The sequence below is a fragment of the Dendrobium catenatum genome, unplaced genomic scaffold (genome assembly GCF_001605985.2).
Source record: "Dendrobium catenatum unplaced genomic scaffold, ASM160598v2 fragScaff_scaffold_880, whole genome shotgun sequence".
NCBI lineage: Eukaryota > Viridiplantae > Streptophyta > Magnoliopsida > Asparagales > Orchidaceae > Dendrobium > Dendrobium catenatum.
Window position 1 is genome coordinate 515,956 of NW_021319342.1, and position 17,471 is coordinate 533,426.

Consider the following 17,471-nt stretch of genomic DNA (forward strand, 5'->3'; position numbering starts at 1 on the left):
ACTTTACTCAAAACTTCCTCTTTGATCTTTAAATACAGCTTAAATTTTAGACATTCTACTGCTGCTAGATAGAAATAATTAAAAATTAATTTTATAATTAATATAAAACTAGATATAATAGTAATTAAATCATGTCAATTTTGATGAAAAATTATAGTTATTTTTTGTTTATTAGCAATCTCTACATTTTGTAGGCTGATATTTTTAGCTTCCAACCATATGATCCTTTGCAACATTTGACAATATAAATTTTATTGATACTATTAAAATTTTATAGTTTTAAAACTAGTTTTTTTAGATACTATTAAATTTTATAGATACTATTAAAATTTACATCACTACTCTAGTTTCCAACACCATAATCATGAATCACTTTGAGTCCTTTCAGTTTTCTCCTACATGGTGGAGGAGCCACCAGCCTCCACAGCAGCCCTCCACTAAAGCACAAATACACTAACTAAACGATACAATCTCACTTACTATACTGCAATCTTCATTTCTGAATCCCTCATTTCGAAACAAATCCTGATAAACTTTTTATTTACAGATGCAGAGAAGTAGATCCGAGTTGCACTATAGCACCCACAGAGCAAGCCCTTCTTCTTCTATTCAGGGCGTTGCACTATCTTTAGTTACACTAGCTTCTATGTCTTTTGCATCTGAGCTTTGTGTCCTATGATGTGAGCACTGCTTCTTTCTCCATTTTGGTCTCTTATATGTAATGGCTATGGCGATATCATTGGGGAAGAGGTTATGGAACACAAATGCATGGAGGATAGTGGAGATCAGAAGAGCTAATACTGTGAGTGTGGAGATGGTTGATAGTGTAATAGCCAGAGTCTTTGTGAGGACATTACTGACTTCAGCAGTGTATGTTATTGTTGCAATGGCAGCTCCAGTCGTTGGAAATGTGTATGCCCACCAAGCTAGTGAGAACCTGCATTAAAAAGAATTACAGGGCAAATGTTAAGTGATGGATTATTCATGTTTTTTGAGTGAAATTGAAGGGGGATGGCGTTGCTTAAATCTACCTGAATCCTCTGAAGAAGTTGATGCGAACAGCCTGCAAAATGTGTACAGAGGTTAGGAAGTGGTTGTTTGAAGGATGATTGAGGACTATAGTATCATTAATTAATTGATAAGCACTCACTGAGCTATGTTGCACCGATACACCTATTTATGAAGGCGTGCTGTATCGAGTACCTGTCGGACACGGATACGCGTCTGATACGGCACCAATACGTGCGAATATGTCAAAGATTCCAAAATTTTGGGAAGCAAAAGATTCCAAAATTTTGTTTCAGCTTCAGAAAAGTTGGAAGGGATAATTTGCATCATAAATTATTGTTGAATTCCAAAATTACTGTGGAACAAAGTTTGAATTATTTGATAGATTTACAAAAACAATTTTTATATGTTAGATTATGTTTTTTCATTAATTTTTTTTTTTTAATGTTGAGTGTTAAAGTATGAATAAAATGTTAGCAGGATTCAATTTTAGCATCATAATAAAAAATTTTAAAAAAAATCTTTATCAACTAAGCTAGCTGACAACTTCTTAAATATAATATTCTCTTGTTCTCGTTTATTAAACTATTATGGAACTTGATTCTGATGATTGTAAAAGAAATTGTCAGTGCTATATATTTTCTAATTGATTATACTCAATCCATGATTTTCAGTCAAAACAGAATCACCAACTTCAGTAATATATTAAGTTTTTCTTAGAATCACCGACATGTAAGAAAAAACTGAGCAGCGAGAGAGGAACTTACAAGAGAAACATAGAGAAACATCGCAATGAAATAGGCTATCCTTGAACCCAGATCAAAGTTGCCTGTAATCTTTGCCCATGACATGCAAGCAACACTGGGAGCAGCTATAAACAAAAAGAAGACCGGGTGAAGCTCCTTGGGAAGTGTTTCATTCGTTGGAAGCCTCTGATATAGAGTTACAAATAGCACAATGTAGTGTGCTAAACCAACTGCAAAGAAAAATACAGGCCCTTCTTTGAGCCCCATAGAAGCTCCTAGCAAAGCACCAACAAAGTTCCCCACTATGGACAAATGATTAGAAGGATTTGCAACCTTTGAAAGCCTTCTTTGACCTCCTGACATCCACTGGCCATATATTTTCAATTCAAGACACAATATTGGAGCCATGAGGACATACCACAGGGAAGAATGGAGGTTCTTTGTGACCTGTGGTGGAACACCAATGGCCAAGAAAAGACAGGCGATCCATGGAGCAAAGAAGAAGTTGACTCTGACAGGATGGTAGTACTCCCTTCTTACCGTTTCAAAGAAAAATATTATCTTTAGCAAATAGATGGTTGCCACCAAGCATATTAATGCAAGTGCGATGCACCAGAGGACCAAATTAACATCCGGGCTTACATTCAGGAAGCTCAACGATGCTGATTTGGCTAATGTTTTCCACAGCATGGCTTGGCTGCTCACACCAAGGCACATACCAAAAGAAGATATAGGGAACCGGAGGAGGAAAGGCCAAGTCTTGTCTTCAGGCAGAACTAACTCTTCCTGTGCCTAACATAGCAGACGAATTGTAATTCAGCAAATCTAAGTTCATAGAGCTAGTTATAAAAGCATTATCTGAAACTACTTACCTTTAGTGTTTCCAATTCTGGTCCTTCCAAGGCATCAAAGTAGCGATCTACTGCAGGTAAAGCCTCAGCTTCTCTATCCTGGGAATCATTGATCTTGATCTGATCCTGAGGCTTTCTGCGCAGGTTTGAAAGCTGATTTTCAAGCTTCCCAGACCATGTTTTGAAGGAATTGTACTGTTCATCCTTTATTGACAAAACCTGGTCCAATTTTTTGGCAGATGTGAACCCAACGTGCATCGGTTGAGAGTGGAACTTTGCATGTTTCATTACTGGCAGAATGGAAGAATTAGTGCATGTTGAATGCTTTAGCTTCTCATGGCTATCTTCTGTCTCAGAATTGTTGCAGAATATGTCTATTTTAGACCGGTCAATGTACATAGCAGAGGGTGAAGCTGGCAAGCTAATTGAAACAGAATGTGAACGATTATGGCCTTCAGTTGCTGGAAGTGTTGGGCTGCCAACAGTAGCAGGGTTGTTACTGTTATATGCAACCTCAGTCCCCTATAATCACACATAGGAGCACTAAAAGAATTAGATACTTGATAAAACCATGTTATAGAATTCACAAGTTCTTAGGCCTTAGAATCTGACAGAAGCACTGTACAGATTCATAACCAGGGAACTTCTCGAAGAACTTCTAATTAAAATACAATCTGAAAGACATTTCTATACTTACATTGCAATCTCTCCGAGGACTGGAATTGGTATCAAAACCCACAACCCCTTCAGATGTTATGGAGATGAAAAGTGGTGGAAGATCTTGAGAAAAACCATCCTTAAAATATCCAAGTCCTTGCTGATTCTTCATTATGTGATGGTGGAACTGCATCATCAAACAATCACAAAAATCACACAAATCCTCTACCTCAAAAGAAGAAGAACACAGATTTCAAAAATTCAACATGAAAATGGTTCAGAAAACTGTACCAAACACCAATATTACAAGTGGTAGTGGCACAGCAGAGTCACTCAAGGCTTTAAACCACCAAGCATAAAGCAATTGAGAATCAGTCCAGCTAAGTAAGCACTAGTGATGTTCTTAGTGGAAACCACTAACAGCTTCTGACAAGAAAAAACAAATCATTTTTATGGCAAACGGGAGGATTAAAGGTTCATGATTTAAAAGTTTAGAGCATTACGTGCTTAGTTAGTTCAAAGGAATCTTTTATTTTTTATTGGAAGGGGGAGAATGAAATGCAATGATTAAAACAGCTCATCCCTGCAACTAAGCTATAATCATTTGTTATTGATTTGGTAGACAAAGTAGCTACGTTATTAGCCGTTGGGTTAAATCAAAAGTATTCTTCTTCACTACCCGTTATTTCGTTCGCGTGAACAGGTTTCGTCTCTGTCTGGCGTCTCCATCCCTGTTTGTTAACTCGACGCCTATGAGGACTACAATTGTGAGCCCAAGTTCATAATTTTCCGTTTTCTTCCGAAGCCTAAATATGTTTGCTTATTATCACTCATCTGATTTAGACTTTGTATGGCAAAAGATTTTGCTCTTTCAAAAATTTTCATTCATTTTAACAACATAAAGAGTAACTGTAGATACAGAGAAGAATCCACGAACTTCCTTCTATTGACCGATGCATTTAACAATTTCTGATTTGAAGTGGCCTAGTCTTATTATGCTAATTTTATTATTTTTAATAAAATTAGTATTTATTATATCATCTGATTCATCCTGATCGAATCAGCAGATCATAAATCTCCCTTTTCTTCCTATTAGTTTTCTGGGTCAACCTTGCTTTTTAGAAAAAAATGATTCAGAATAAAAAAAACAAAAGCTGCTTATTGTTGTTTCTTCCTGCTCCAACTCCTATTTATTAAATCAATAAAAAACAAAACAATTTCTTAATTTTACATAAATTTCTAAGAATCCACGTCTAGAACTTTTCTTCTATGAAATTTCTGGATACAAAAAATTCAATGGTCAATTTTGTTTTACTATTTCTCTGGAGAAGAGAAGAAAAATCAAAATTTAATATGCAGACTAGAAAAATATAAAATTAAGAGTAAAAAAATGCATTCACAGTAGATACTAAGGCTTTGTTTGGGACATCTTTTGACCACTGCATTTTCATTACTTTCAATAAAATTTTATGTTAAAAAATTGCTTTAAAAAGCAATAAAAAAGTCATCCTAAATGAAGCATAAGCCTCTTTTCACTTAACTTCGCCTCATATATGAAGCATAGACCTAAGGACATCATAAACAGATTTCTTCACTTCTTTCTCTTCCAACACTTGAATTATAGCTTTGTTCTTGCAAAATTTAAAGAATGTCATGACGATTTTTCAGTTAGTTTTTAGGCAACATTCTTGTTGCTTCTTAAAACAGCTTTTTAAGTACAAAAATTCTGCTTTAAGAAGCAACAAAAAAGTTGTGTCAACGAAACCTTACTGCCATTCAGGAGCTGTTTGGCTACAAGTAGGATTTGCTAAATTTTGTAAATCCATATTCAGTAGAATTTGTGAGAACTAAAACGTAAAAATCATTAAAATCATTTGGCATAACAACTATAAAATACTGAATCTGTTCTAAATGAAGAAATATGTTCTTCGTTTACTGTAAGTTTCTTTCATTACATGTTATCATCACTGCGCAAAGAAATTCTAAATGAAGAGAAGGATCACTGAAGCAGTTAATTCAAACAAATCATGCATCTCTTTTAGAAGGAAAGAATCTCACAATCAAATCCATGAACCAGTTTTTTTTTTTGCAGAAGAAATAGCGAGGTGGCTTGTCATAGAAGTAGCAAAAAGGATAATGGAAAGGATACAATGATGAGGAAGATACCAAATGTTGCAGAAAGCTGGGTTCTACCTGATATCTTGTCTTCACCTCTTTTCTTTTTATAAAGGAGCCAATGAGTTGATGCGACTGGTTTCCTTTGCTGCATAAGAGCTAAATTACTAAAAGGTTCAATTTATAGATGAAGAAGAGAGAAAAAACCCAATGATGTCCATACGTGAGATCAACCAGAATGTATCATGTCACCTCTTTGTTCGGTATCGTGGCTCGGTACTGCTGATGTGGATGCACCTGATTCGTCTTCGGACATAGAGTTGCGTCCGGCGTTTTCTCCCATTCAGTTTGGTTGGATACAAGTTTGCCTCATAATTAATTCAAAATCCGAACCGTTTATCATATAGGTCCAAATATTCGACCCAGGCTTGGCTTGATCCAAATTAGCCTACACGATCGACCCATTTATTATAAAGCATAAACTTTTTTATATCGACAAGACCCATTTAATGCAACCACAATAAGTTTAACCTAAATTTGAATGATAATTGGATAAGTTTTTGATTTTTTAGGCCAATCAGATTATGACTTTAGACTCGAACCTAACTTATGTTTCATTTGGGACAGCTTTTTTACTATTTTTTGAAGCAGCTTTTTAATACAAAAAATTTAATTTTTATACTGAAAAGTTGCTTCAATAAACAATAAAAATGATGACAACTTATGTTTCGTTTGATCAATATGAATTTTTAAGGAAGAGGTCATCCTATTTGGGCATTTAATGATCTAAGATGGCTCTTCTTCTACAGCTGCAGGTCACTTCCGTAAGTTGGCTTTTTGCAGCTGTCTACAGTCCAATTTATAGCATGAAAAAGGCCTCACCTAAATAAAATCCAATCTCAGTTACTTTATTGGTTCTTGAATTTCGTGACCTTTTGTATTCTTTTTATTATTTAATCAAATATTTAAAAAAAAACGATTAAAATTATTTATGATTAAAAATATTTTTTTTTTTCATTTTTTATAAAACAGGTTTTAAATTTTTTATCACATCATTGATGATATATTTCTTTCAAAAAAAAAAAAAGAAAAAAATGCTTACAAATATATTTTTAGAAAATAATCAAATGATCTTTTGATTATTTAAGAAGGATAAAAAAGACTCTCAACTATTTAAAACTCTTATTTTAGTCCTTTGATTTTTTTTATTTAGGGACTTAAATGATCAAGTAGAATAATTAATTTGATCCATATTTAAAGACTCAAAGGACAAAATTGATACTTTTATGTAGTCTGAGATTATTTTGATCCATCAAAAAAATTAATGGTTCAATTTGATCATTTTCTCTATTTTAATTAAAAAATATGTGATTAAAAATTATTGTTTAGCTAATTTTCAAAAAATTATAACAAAATTATAGTCATTTGAATTATGCAAACGCGAAGAATAGCATTCCTTTAATAGGAAGCTCAAGGTGAAGAATGGGTTAATATTAAGGGGTTGTTTAGTTGGAGCAAAAAGGAATGCAATATACAAGAAATGCATTGCTTTTTTTTTACTTTGTGATGTTTGATTGGGCATAATGTAAAGCAAAGTGAAATACCAATGTATTAGAAATTCTCCAATGCAATTCAATTATCGCATAAAGTAAAATCGCTCGTTTTGAGATAAAAAGGAAATCACCGCATGCCTGAGAGAGAATTCCGAGAGAAGGCACTGAAGAGTTCACTTTGAGTTCATTGTAGTTTGGATCAGAAGAGGACGGTTCAACGATGTTGCCTTCCTCTTGGATCGGAAGGAACGAAAGAGCTTCAACAACATTCCCTTCCTCTTGGATCATAAGGCACAGAAGAGCTCGCTCACAGACATTCCCTTCATCTCTGATAGGAAGGCACGAAAGAGCTTCGACGACATTACCTTCCTCTCGGATCGAAAGCCATGGAAGAACTAACTCCCAAATGTTCTATTCCTCATCGATCTCTGGCAATGAAGGTAATTATATTTCTCCCTTCCTTGTGCTTCTTTGGAAAAATCCCATAACTCTCTCGCATCTTCGGCAAAATCCCGTAAATCCTAGCATCTTCCACGTGCTTCTTTGGCGAACTCCCATAATTCCTCCATGGCTGTCAATGGAGGAGAGAATGGAGCTCATAATATATTAATTTTACTTTATTCTGCATATACCCAAGCAAACAGAAAAATTAATAATATAGTAATAAGATTACTTTGGGACCAAATTTAAAAGTTGTCATCATCACCCTTTAAAGAGCGAGCAGTAGACTTGTATTTAGATTATCATGTAGCCTGCTTGACCAACAAATTTTGATTTTTTTTTTTTTTGGAACATTTAGGGCAATTAAAACAAATTCAAGCAATATGTAAGCTTTGAACCTAAGACCTTTTGGCTTATAACCAAAGCTTCCAATTAACGGATCAAGGTGAGTTGCATAATTCATAAAACTAAAAATTATCTCTCTTTTTTTTTTCTAGAGAGATTTTAGTTTGTTTTTTTAGCTTTTAATTTTATTTTATGTATTTTGTATGTAAAATATGTAAAAATTATTCTATATCATACTTAGCTTCTACTTAAATATTCGTTAAGGCTTAAAGGTCGTATTGCAATTCAATGAGTGTTGAACATTGTGGTGGAGCTAGGACATGGAAGAGGAGAGTGCCACTTGGACTGACATAACTCTCTCTCTCTCTCTCTCTCTCTCTCTCTCTCTCTCTCTCTCTCTCTCTCTCTCACACACACACACACACACGTGAATGTTGTAGTTCCACACCATTTCCTCCCACAATGAACCTCGATATCTCATGTACTCCCTGGTCGCCTCTTTTCTTTATTTTAAGGGGAGAGGAGAGCTAGTGCATCAAGTATTATTTCATTCATAGTCATCAATCCTTCTCCCAGTTTGCATCCCCCTTCACTTCAAAGAAACCTCTCATATCACCTCCTTCATCAATTCATGGATGATAGTAGAGAAATCTCCTCATCTTTTCCCTTGATTGATAGATTCAGAGTGACAACATTAAGCCTCTTCATCTTCTCCTTCTTTACCTTTATAAAGAAGAGTATGCTTGAACATCGATGAATAATAGTTATTCTTCTCTAGATGAGTAGTAATATAAAACATCAAATTAATAAAAATCAATTGAAACACTTAGGTGTTGTTAAACAACTCAAACATCATACAAGATTTGTGTTAGATATTGTTATAGGTGTATAGATTGTTGTATGAGGGACAACTGTAAAAGTGCCCATGAATAAAGGAATATAAAATTCCTATACAAGTTCTCTCCCACTCCTCCCTCCCCATCTCTCTCTTCCAAGAAGCTCAAGAAGAGTTATCCTCCTTCCTGAAAACATAACAAGTGATATCAGAGCTTCGTTGAGAAAATATTATGGAAGGAAGAAGGTGATCTTATAATCAAGAAAGGGAGAGAGGAGGTACGGCATGCACAGAGCGACATGGTGCCTTGATCGAATAGAGCGGCTTCATTCGGCCAGGCCGAACACACGGGCAAGGCATTCGGGCCCAAGCGGCCTAGATCATGCAGAGACGGGTGTTCAAGAGCTACGTGCAAAAAATGGAGTCTGGCTGGTGGTCTAGGTTAACAAACAAGAGGCTCGCATGCAAGCCAGCATGGGTGTTCGGAGAAGAGCTAACAAGTAGGAGAGGGGATTGGTTGGTGTCGTCCGCGGGTGTCGTTGATGGGTGAGTATGGGTTGCCATGGGTAGATGCACGAGCAGGGCAGTGGAGTCGGGTCAACGTGATAATTCTCGCACGCAAGGAGGTGAAGGGTCAGGCTATGCAAGTTGTGTTGGGTACTGGAGCCGGAGTGGAAAGGCGAGCCTAACAGACGGACGGGCTCGTGAGTGGTGGGATCACAATCGATTGGTTTGGCACATAAGTGGGAGTACAAGCAAGTTTTGAATCTTGATGCGGTGAAACTTAAGTGTGGCCACTTAAACGCAGTAGGTAAGATGCAGATCATGACATCAAGCAAGATCAGGTCGAATCGCAATAAGCATATGGGCTATGAGATCTTAACTACCAGGCAAACCATTTTTATGGAGGTATCATTTCGGGCTGGTAGAAGCGGATTCTTGCGGATGGGAGCGAAGTGTGATTGGGACACAGGCACGAATCGCTGATTACTCAAGAAGGAGGCAACTATGAAACTCTCAGTTTAGGCAGGCTGCAGAAGACGTGTTGGCGCTCGATATAATAGGTGGTGGCTATCGATCCAGAGAAACATGTGGAGGTGTTGTTACTGGGCTCGAGTAAATCAATGGAGATATTGTTGCTATCGTCAAAGAAGACAACATTTTGTTGTTGTTTGTTCAAGAAATCAGTAAAGGTCTGAATGACAGGTTCGCACAAGCACGGGAGCTAGCGCAGCACAAGACACAAGCGTGCAAATTTTGGGAGGAACAGTGAAGGGTGTAAGCTCACGTGGTCTAATGCTTGGGAGCGTGAGCTGGAATTCTTGATCGAAACATACAGTGAAGGTCGCACGTGAGCGGAATTTGGATTGACTCGGCAGGTTTGCTCGTTGAGTTAGTGCATAGAGCTGGTTGAATCGCTATAGTTTCGGAATCGTGGAAATATGTAGATGAGAAATAAATCGTCCAATGGTATGTTTTCTTATGTTGTTCATTGTGAACAGAAGATGCTTTCTCTATTTTGTAAAATATGGACGAAAATGGATATTGTTAGATAGAAATCCAGTAATTCTGCCATGGTTGTCAATGGAGGAGAGAATGGAGCTCATAATACATTGATTTTACTTTGCTCTGCATACATCCAACCAAATAGAAAAATTAATAATATAGTAATAAGATCAAATTTAAAAGCTTTAAGCATTATCCTTTAAAGAGCTAGCAGTAGACTTGTTTGGGCAATCTACGAGTTCATGGAAACAGGTAGAGGAGAAATAGGTTGTCCGATGAAATGTTTTCTTATGTTGTTCATTATGAATAGAAGTTACTTTCTCAGTTTTGTAAAATCTCGACCAATATGGTGATTGTTAGATATTTGTCTAGATTTAGGATATGTTTGCCTTGCAAGACACCATATCAAGGTCTGTAGCTATATATAGGTGTATATATTGTTGTATGAGGGACCGTTGTAAAAGTGCCCATGAATAAAGAAATATTAAATTCTTGTGCAAGTTCTCTCACTCTCCTCCCTTCCCCTCTCTCTCTCTCTCTTCCAAGAAGCTCAAGAATAACTCTCCTCCTTCCTAGAAATATAACAATTAAGGGTATTATAACTAATTTGTTATCAAAATAAATGTAACCTCACTAATCTAGGCTATCCATAATTCAATCAGTTTACTTATTATCACGGGGAAAATTATGCATTTCCTTGAAGTCCTTCTTCCTCAACCTCATCATCAAATAAATAATAAAAATCTAATCCTAACCTAATCTAATATAAATAATAGTTAAAAAAAAAAAATGATGTTTATGTATTCATTTTTGCTTTTTACCCCAAGAATATAATCATCTATGTTTTTTTTTTAATAATTGTTTTTATATTAGATTAGGTTTTAATTATTTACTTGATCATGATGTTGGAGAAGATTATAGTTTAAGGACTGTAAGGCTATATTTATGCTTTATTTGGGCCAGCATTATTATTATTTTCTAAATTAGCTTTTTCATACAAAATTTTTTAAAATTATAATTTTTTGTACAAAAAATTTACTTTAAAAAACAGTAATAAAGTTATCCCAAATGAAATCTTAATTTTTCCAGTGATAAGAACCAAACTAACTAAATTGTGGATAGCCTATGTTAGTTAGGTTATACTTATCTTGATAACAAATTAATTTTAATACCCTTAATTAATTGTGTTTCTAATTATTTAATTTCAAATCTTATAGGATTTTCGAGTTGATTTCAGGCGTATATATGTTGGAACTCTATACATTTAAAATTTTATTTCTCTCATTCAGAGATAAATAACTATTATTCATTAAACATAAACATAACATTTTGTTAGAGATGTCACCCTTTGAATTTGCAATAAATTTTTAGATATTTGTATTAAATTCTTAGATATTTGTAGATTATCAGTTTGACCTTTGAATATTACTTTTCCCATTTTTTTTGTTTTTTTATATTTATTTATTTATACAACTTCTACTTTGAATTTAGAAATAAATAAATAAAGTAATATTTTTCCTTGAATTTAGAAACAAAAAATCTTCGTGGAAATGTGTAAGCTGTTATGACTGATTAACATACTGACTATCTTCCCATGAATTAGGTGGGAATATCTGCTTTTATGCTTAAAGTAATTCACGTGCTTCTGAATTTAGATCAATTGATTTGATGATTAGGAGAAATTATTCTGTGCGATTATCGGACGGTGTTCATAGGCGAATCAAGATGCGTCATATCATTATTTTTTTGTGTATCGATGTTGTGTACCACTGTGTACCGAGTGATGTGGTGCATCATGATTCATCTCTATACCGTCGGGTGACCGTACAGAATAATTTCTCCATGATTAGGCACTTCTGAAATCGACAATTTCCTTTGAAAATTCCTTTTTGATCAAATTTTAATCAAAATAAATCTTAAATTTCAAAGATTTTCTTTGAAATTTCATGGATTAAAATTTAAAATTTAGTTAGAAATTTCTTCATTTTTAAACAAGAGTAGCTTTTGGTTGTACTCATAGGGATACTTATAAGGCTTCATTTGAGACTTTTTTCATACTGTTTTTTAAAATAATTTTTTTGTATAAAATTTTTAAATTTAAAAAAATTTTATACTATAAAACTGCATTAAAAAAATAGTAAAAAAATTATCCCAAACGAAGCATTAATCGGTTCTAATTTACAACTAATTCAACATAAAAAAAGTTCAAAATCATCAAATTTAAATCATCTAATTGTCAAGATATAAATTTAGAATTTGTTTGAGACGGCCATAGCATTTTATAAAGTTGATTGTGAAGTTGTTCTCAAAAAAATAACTTCATCATTTTGGCTACAAAATTTGCTTTTCACCACATAAATTTTTAAAAATCAGTTAAAAAGTTGTAAAAAAATAATAGCCAAACGAAATTGAGATTAATGTCTGAAAAGTAAACCAACAAAAAATTAAAACTGTCCCATACAGACCCTTATGCTAATAATTCAGCTCTACTAACGCACAAATTTAGCTCTTGATCAGAAAAACTGACTAATTCAAAAAGATAAATAAAAATATAAACTCTTAAAGGGTTGCTTATCTGCCTTTGCGTGGCTTGTGACAAAGCAAGGCCGAGTTAAAGCAGATCAGCAAGTTGGAACAAAGATGGAAAGAAAAATTAGGCTGATGTTGTTGTGGTTGTCACTTATCATGCACTGATTCGGCCAAAAAACACTTACCAACTTATGCATGTTTGTACCACCACTGATATTCAAATGTAGCTATTATCCCCACCGAGTTTAGCTGAGTTGGTGGGCGAGTATGGTTGGAAACCTCCCAGCTCATATTCGATTCCTCTCTCATGCAGTGTGACTCCTTAAATGGAGAGAAAATAACTGTGCGGCTCTGAACCTGTAGGGTTGTTTGCTGGTAAGCCCACCGAGGGATTAGTTACGCCACCATGCGCTTCTTTTGACGGGGTGACAGCGGATATATATATACCCCCGTTCCAGAAAAAAAAAGTAGCTATTGAAAATAGCCACTGAAGTAGTGGACCAATTAATTAAAGTTTGGTCTGCGTGCATGTGAGCTTCTAATTTAAGCAACTTGCATATGTGCATTTGCTTGGCTCACGTGAAAATTGATTAGTCTCTCCATGCAAATTAAGAGGTGGAGGCATACTGATTTACCATTAAGAACTCCATTACCTATCCTTCACAAGTTCACATGCACCTTGTCAACGTGCCATAAAGCAGATATAGGGAGAGAGAAACGAGAGAGAATGGGAGAGAAGAAGGTACACGCAGTGGCAAGTCCACTTCCTACCACTAGCCAAAGAGTGGAGAAGAGCCCACTGGAGAAAGAAGGTTCTGAAATGATCACAATGATAAAGAAAATTCCAACCACCAATTGGGATATTTCTGGAGAAAAAGAGTATGAGAGCTAAAATTCTGCAATCTATGGCCACACATTTGCATATTTGAGCTTAGCCATTTTGGTTAGACGGATCATCTCATTATCATTAGCTTTATCCAACCTTTTTTTTTATCGGACGTGATACTTTTTATCACCTTGATCAAGCATGAATCTTCACGCATATTTAAATTGGAAATTTTCAAAATTATCTTTGGGAACATCCAAAGTCTGAGTTTAGTAAACTTATAGTCAAACTGAAAGTCTCGATGAGATGAATCCAGCGACATTCAAAATGGTCCAATCCAAGCTCAAATGGGCCCAAATTAATGTACTAAAACATCTTTGGAAGTTTCAATACACCAATTAGATTACCAAATGATCTCTAAATATAGCATGCTTATAGTCGAATCGAGCGGCTCGACAAGACAAATCCAACGAGCCAAATATCACCTAATTATGATGTCAATAATCCACTTAAATATTTAATGAATGCTTCATGATCGAAGGGATCAATATGAGTCATAAATGGCTGCAAATGAACCGAGCGTTAGACGAGCTACTTGTGGCTCGGCTCAACGACCTACTCGTGGCTTAGATCACTATTGCCTGACTACAATACCTCCGACCTTTGTTGCCCGATAATAGTCCCTCCAACCTGCATCTCCTTACTACAAACCATTTAACATTTATCACCCGACTACTATCCCTCCGACCTACATCACCTAATTATGGTCTCTCCAACCACTGTCACCCAACTATGGTCTTTTCAACTACTATCACTCAACTAAGATCTCTCTGATAACAATATCTCAAAAAAGGTCCAATCAGCCACCATCACCCGCCAACTATGGTCCTTTTGAACTCCATTATCTGGCTACAGTCCCTCTGACATCCATCGTCCACTAATTATAATCCTTAAACCACTATGGCCCTATTATGGTCCCTCAAACCTCTATTGCCTGACTACAGTCCCTTCGACTACAGTTATCTACTGAACATGGTTCTTCCGACCTCCATCACAAGCCAACTATGGTCACTCTAATCTTAGGTTCCTGTCTAAAATCATTCACCGCCCGAAAATGATCCTTTTGACCTTTGTTATCAGTAGACTACGGTCCTTCGAACCACCATCGCTTGAATATGGTCCCTCCAAGCACTGTTGCCCAATTAAGGTCCTTCCGAACTCCGTTTCCCGCTGCATATGGTCCTTCTGACCACTATTGTCCGACTACATTTGTTCCACCTCAGTCACCCAACTACAATCCTTCTAACCACCATCTCTAATCGAATATGGTCCTTTTGTCTTCCATCACCCTCCAACTACGATCCCCTTAACCTTTGTCTCCTATGGCCCTCTCTTCTTCCAAGGTAAGCTACATGAGAAATGGGGGATGTGGAGGAATTGGGGTGCTTTGGTGCTTAGTATTTAGAATTATATATATATATATATATATATATATATATATAATACATATTTTTTTAATATTTAAAATTCTTTAATTTGGTGTTGCACATTGACACACAAATCCTAAGCACCACAACGCCCATAGAGAATCTTCTAGATTCTACCAAAATCTCTCAGGTCTCGACCTAACACCATAGCAGTGCTACAACATTAGACCAATTTTTTTTTTTTTTTCATTTTTCCTGAGAGAACCATGCTGGGGTGTTGCAAAGACCAATGCCACAGTGCATGCAGAGAAATAACCAATACTTTGTTTTTCACTCCTTAGACTCGAAGCCTTGGTTATTTTTTATACCATTCAATATTTTATATTTATAATTACTATTAAACTCAAAATTAATTATCATTATAAGAAAAAAAGTTACCTGAAATTCAGATGACAAATAACACACTTCTGACCTCCATCACTTGTGGACTATGATCCCACCGACCACCTTTACCTAATTATCTTCTTTCGACCACCATCTTTGGTCGGCAATGGTCCTTCTGAAAACCATGGCCTGACTACGATCTTTCAACCCCTACTCACCAACTACCACAATTACTTGATGACTACAGTCCTCAGACCACAATCACCCACCAACTACGATCCTCAATCCACTATTGCCTGACTACGATACATCTGGCCTTTGTTGCCCAATAATAGTCCCTCCAACCTACATCTCCTTACTAGAAACCATCTAACATTTGTCACCCGATTATTGTCCCTCTGACCTCCAGCATCTAATTATGGTCTCTCCAACCACTATCACCCAACAATGGTCTTTTCGACTACTATCACTCGACTAAGATCTCTCTGATAACATTATCTCAAATAAGATCCAATCAACCACCATCACCCATCAACTATGGTCCTTCCGAACTCCATTATTTGGATACAATCCCTCTGACATCCATCGTCTACTAATTATAATCCTCAAACCACTATGGCCCTATTATGGTCCCTCAAACCTCCATTGCCTGACTACAGTCTCTTCGACTACAGTTATCTACTAAACATGGTTCTTCCAATCTCCATCACTAGCCAACTATGGTCACTTTGATCTCAGGTTCCTGTCTAAAATCATTCATCGCCCGACAACGATCCTTTTGACCTTTGTTACTAGTCGACTACGGTCATTCGGACCACCATCACTTGAATACGGTCCCTCCAAGCACTGTTGTCCAATTATGGTCCTTCCGAACTCTGTTTCCCACTGCATATGGTTCTTCTAATCACTATTGCTCGACTGCATTTGTTCCACCTCAGTCACCCAACTACAATCCTTCCAACCACCATCTCTAATTGAATATGGTCCTTCTGACCTCCATCACCCGCCAACTACGATCCCCTTAACCTTTGTCTCCTACGGTCCTTTTTCTCCCCCCGCCCCCCCACCCCCCCCCCCCCCCCCCTCATTAGCTCAATTATGTTCACTCATTCCTTAGTCACCCAACTATGATCCATCTAACCACCATCACCCGACTACGGTCCATCTAATCATCATCGCCTGACTATGATCCAACCGACTAATTGAGCAAGCCTAAGATCTCTTACGAATAGCTCTCATGCATTGGGTTCTTTTAACTCCAACCATGTAATATGCTTTATATGATGTATATTTGCTACAATGTGCAAATGCATTCCCCCAAGGAAGTGCATCATTTGTAATCAAAGATAAACACTAATGAATTCATTTTCACTAGATAGGGCCCCATGGTTTTCATATTTCATGGATTTTTCATGTAAAAAAAATCGGATCTCTTATGATTGTTGCACTCATCTCTCTTATTTGTGTGTGTTGGATCTTCATAGAATGTTGGGACGTTAAACTCTCCATCTCTCTACCACCAAAAATGTTTTGACACATAATAAGCCTCAGGATATATATATATATATATACTAACTTAATTCCTCTGGGGATTCTTTAGGCCCTTTTTAAAAAGTCAAGGGACTAAAATAGGATTTTTAAATATTGAGGAACCATTTTGATCCTTTGTAAATAGTCAGAGGACCATTTTGATCATTATTGCTTTTAATATTAAGTATGACATGCATTTATATTCTAATATCCCCTTATCCAATATTCTTATTAGCATGTGTCAAGAACCAATCACATTAGCCTGTGGTTGCTTGATTGACCTAAGTTCATGTGATGACATGCATTGAAGGTTTGTTTGGGACATCTTTCTTACGACTTTTTTTTTTAGATAGAAACTACAACTTCGTGTGTCTATTACTTTCAAGTTGCATTCTAATTATTTTTTAAAAAAATTATATGGTGAAAAGTTTTTTTTTTTTTTTGCAACCAAGTAGTTAAATTACTTTCCCTACAACAATTTTATAACAAACTTTATAAAATTTTGCAGTCGTCACAAACAAACCCTTATTTGATTCAAGAAAAAATATAAGCTTTAGAGTTTCTTTAGGATGGCTGCAACGTTTTATAAAATTGTTATGAAGAAAAAAACATCGCTACTATAGTTGTAGATAGCAAATTTTCACCATAGAAGTTTCTAAAATGCCGTGAGAAAGTAGTTGCCAAATAAAATTATGGTTATTATTTGAAAATTAAAACA

At 35.8% G+C, this 17,471-nt stretch overlaps 1 protein-coding gene across 5 annotated transcripts; it reads right to left on the bottom strand.

The window, feature by feature from the left end:
- Nucleotides 1-318: 318 nt before the first annotated feature.
- LOC110112799 (S-type anion channel SLAH2) lies at nucleotides 319-5,549 on the bottom strand. Of its 5 annotated transcripts, none has more exons than XM_020845133.2 (7): nucleotides 5,456-5,548; nucleotides 3,554-3,688; nucleotides 3,303-3,449; nucleotides 2,627-3,127; nucleotides 1,776-2,546; nucleotides 1,032-1,063; nucleotides 319-937 (listed from the first exon to the last, which is right to left on the bottom strand). In XM_020845133.2, the coding sequence occupies exons 3-7, from the start codon at nucleotides 3,432-3,434 to the stop codon at nucleotides 610-612; spliced, it is 1,764 nt and encodes a 587-aa protein (XP_020700792.1). In that variant the 5' UTR covers nucleotides 3,435-3,449; nucleotides 3,554-3,688; nucleotides 5,456-5,548; the 3' UTR covers nucleotides 319-609. The 5 variants fall into 5 exon arrangements, with proteins under 5 accessions (XP_020700792.1, XP_028552972.1, XP_028552971.1 ...); XM_028697139.1 differs by having other exon boundaries at nucleotides 3,554-3,685; nucleotides 5,456-5,537; XM_028697138.1 differs by lacking the exon at nucleotides 5,456-5,548 and adding an exon at nucleotides 5,321-5,448.
- Between the last annotated feature and the right edge of the window lie 11,922 nt (nucleotides 5,550-17,471).

Excerpts from the sequence above, each read along its gene's own strand:
- LOC110112799 (XM_020845133.2), bottom strand. The coding sequence starts at position 3,434 with ATGAAGAATCAGCAAGGACTTGGATATTTTAAGGATGGTTTTTCTCAA. Across the intron at positions 3,128-3,302 it reads GTCCTCGGAGAGATTGCAAT|GGGACTGAGGTTGCATATAA; the intron begins GTAAGTATAGAA and ends GTGTGATTATAG. Across the intron at positions 1,064-1,775 it reads TGTTTCTCTATGTTTCTCTT|GCTGTTCGCATCAACTTCTT; the intron begins GTAAGTTCCTCT and ends CACATTTTGCAG.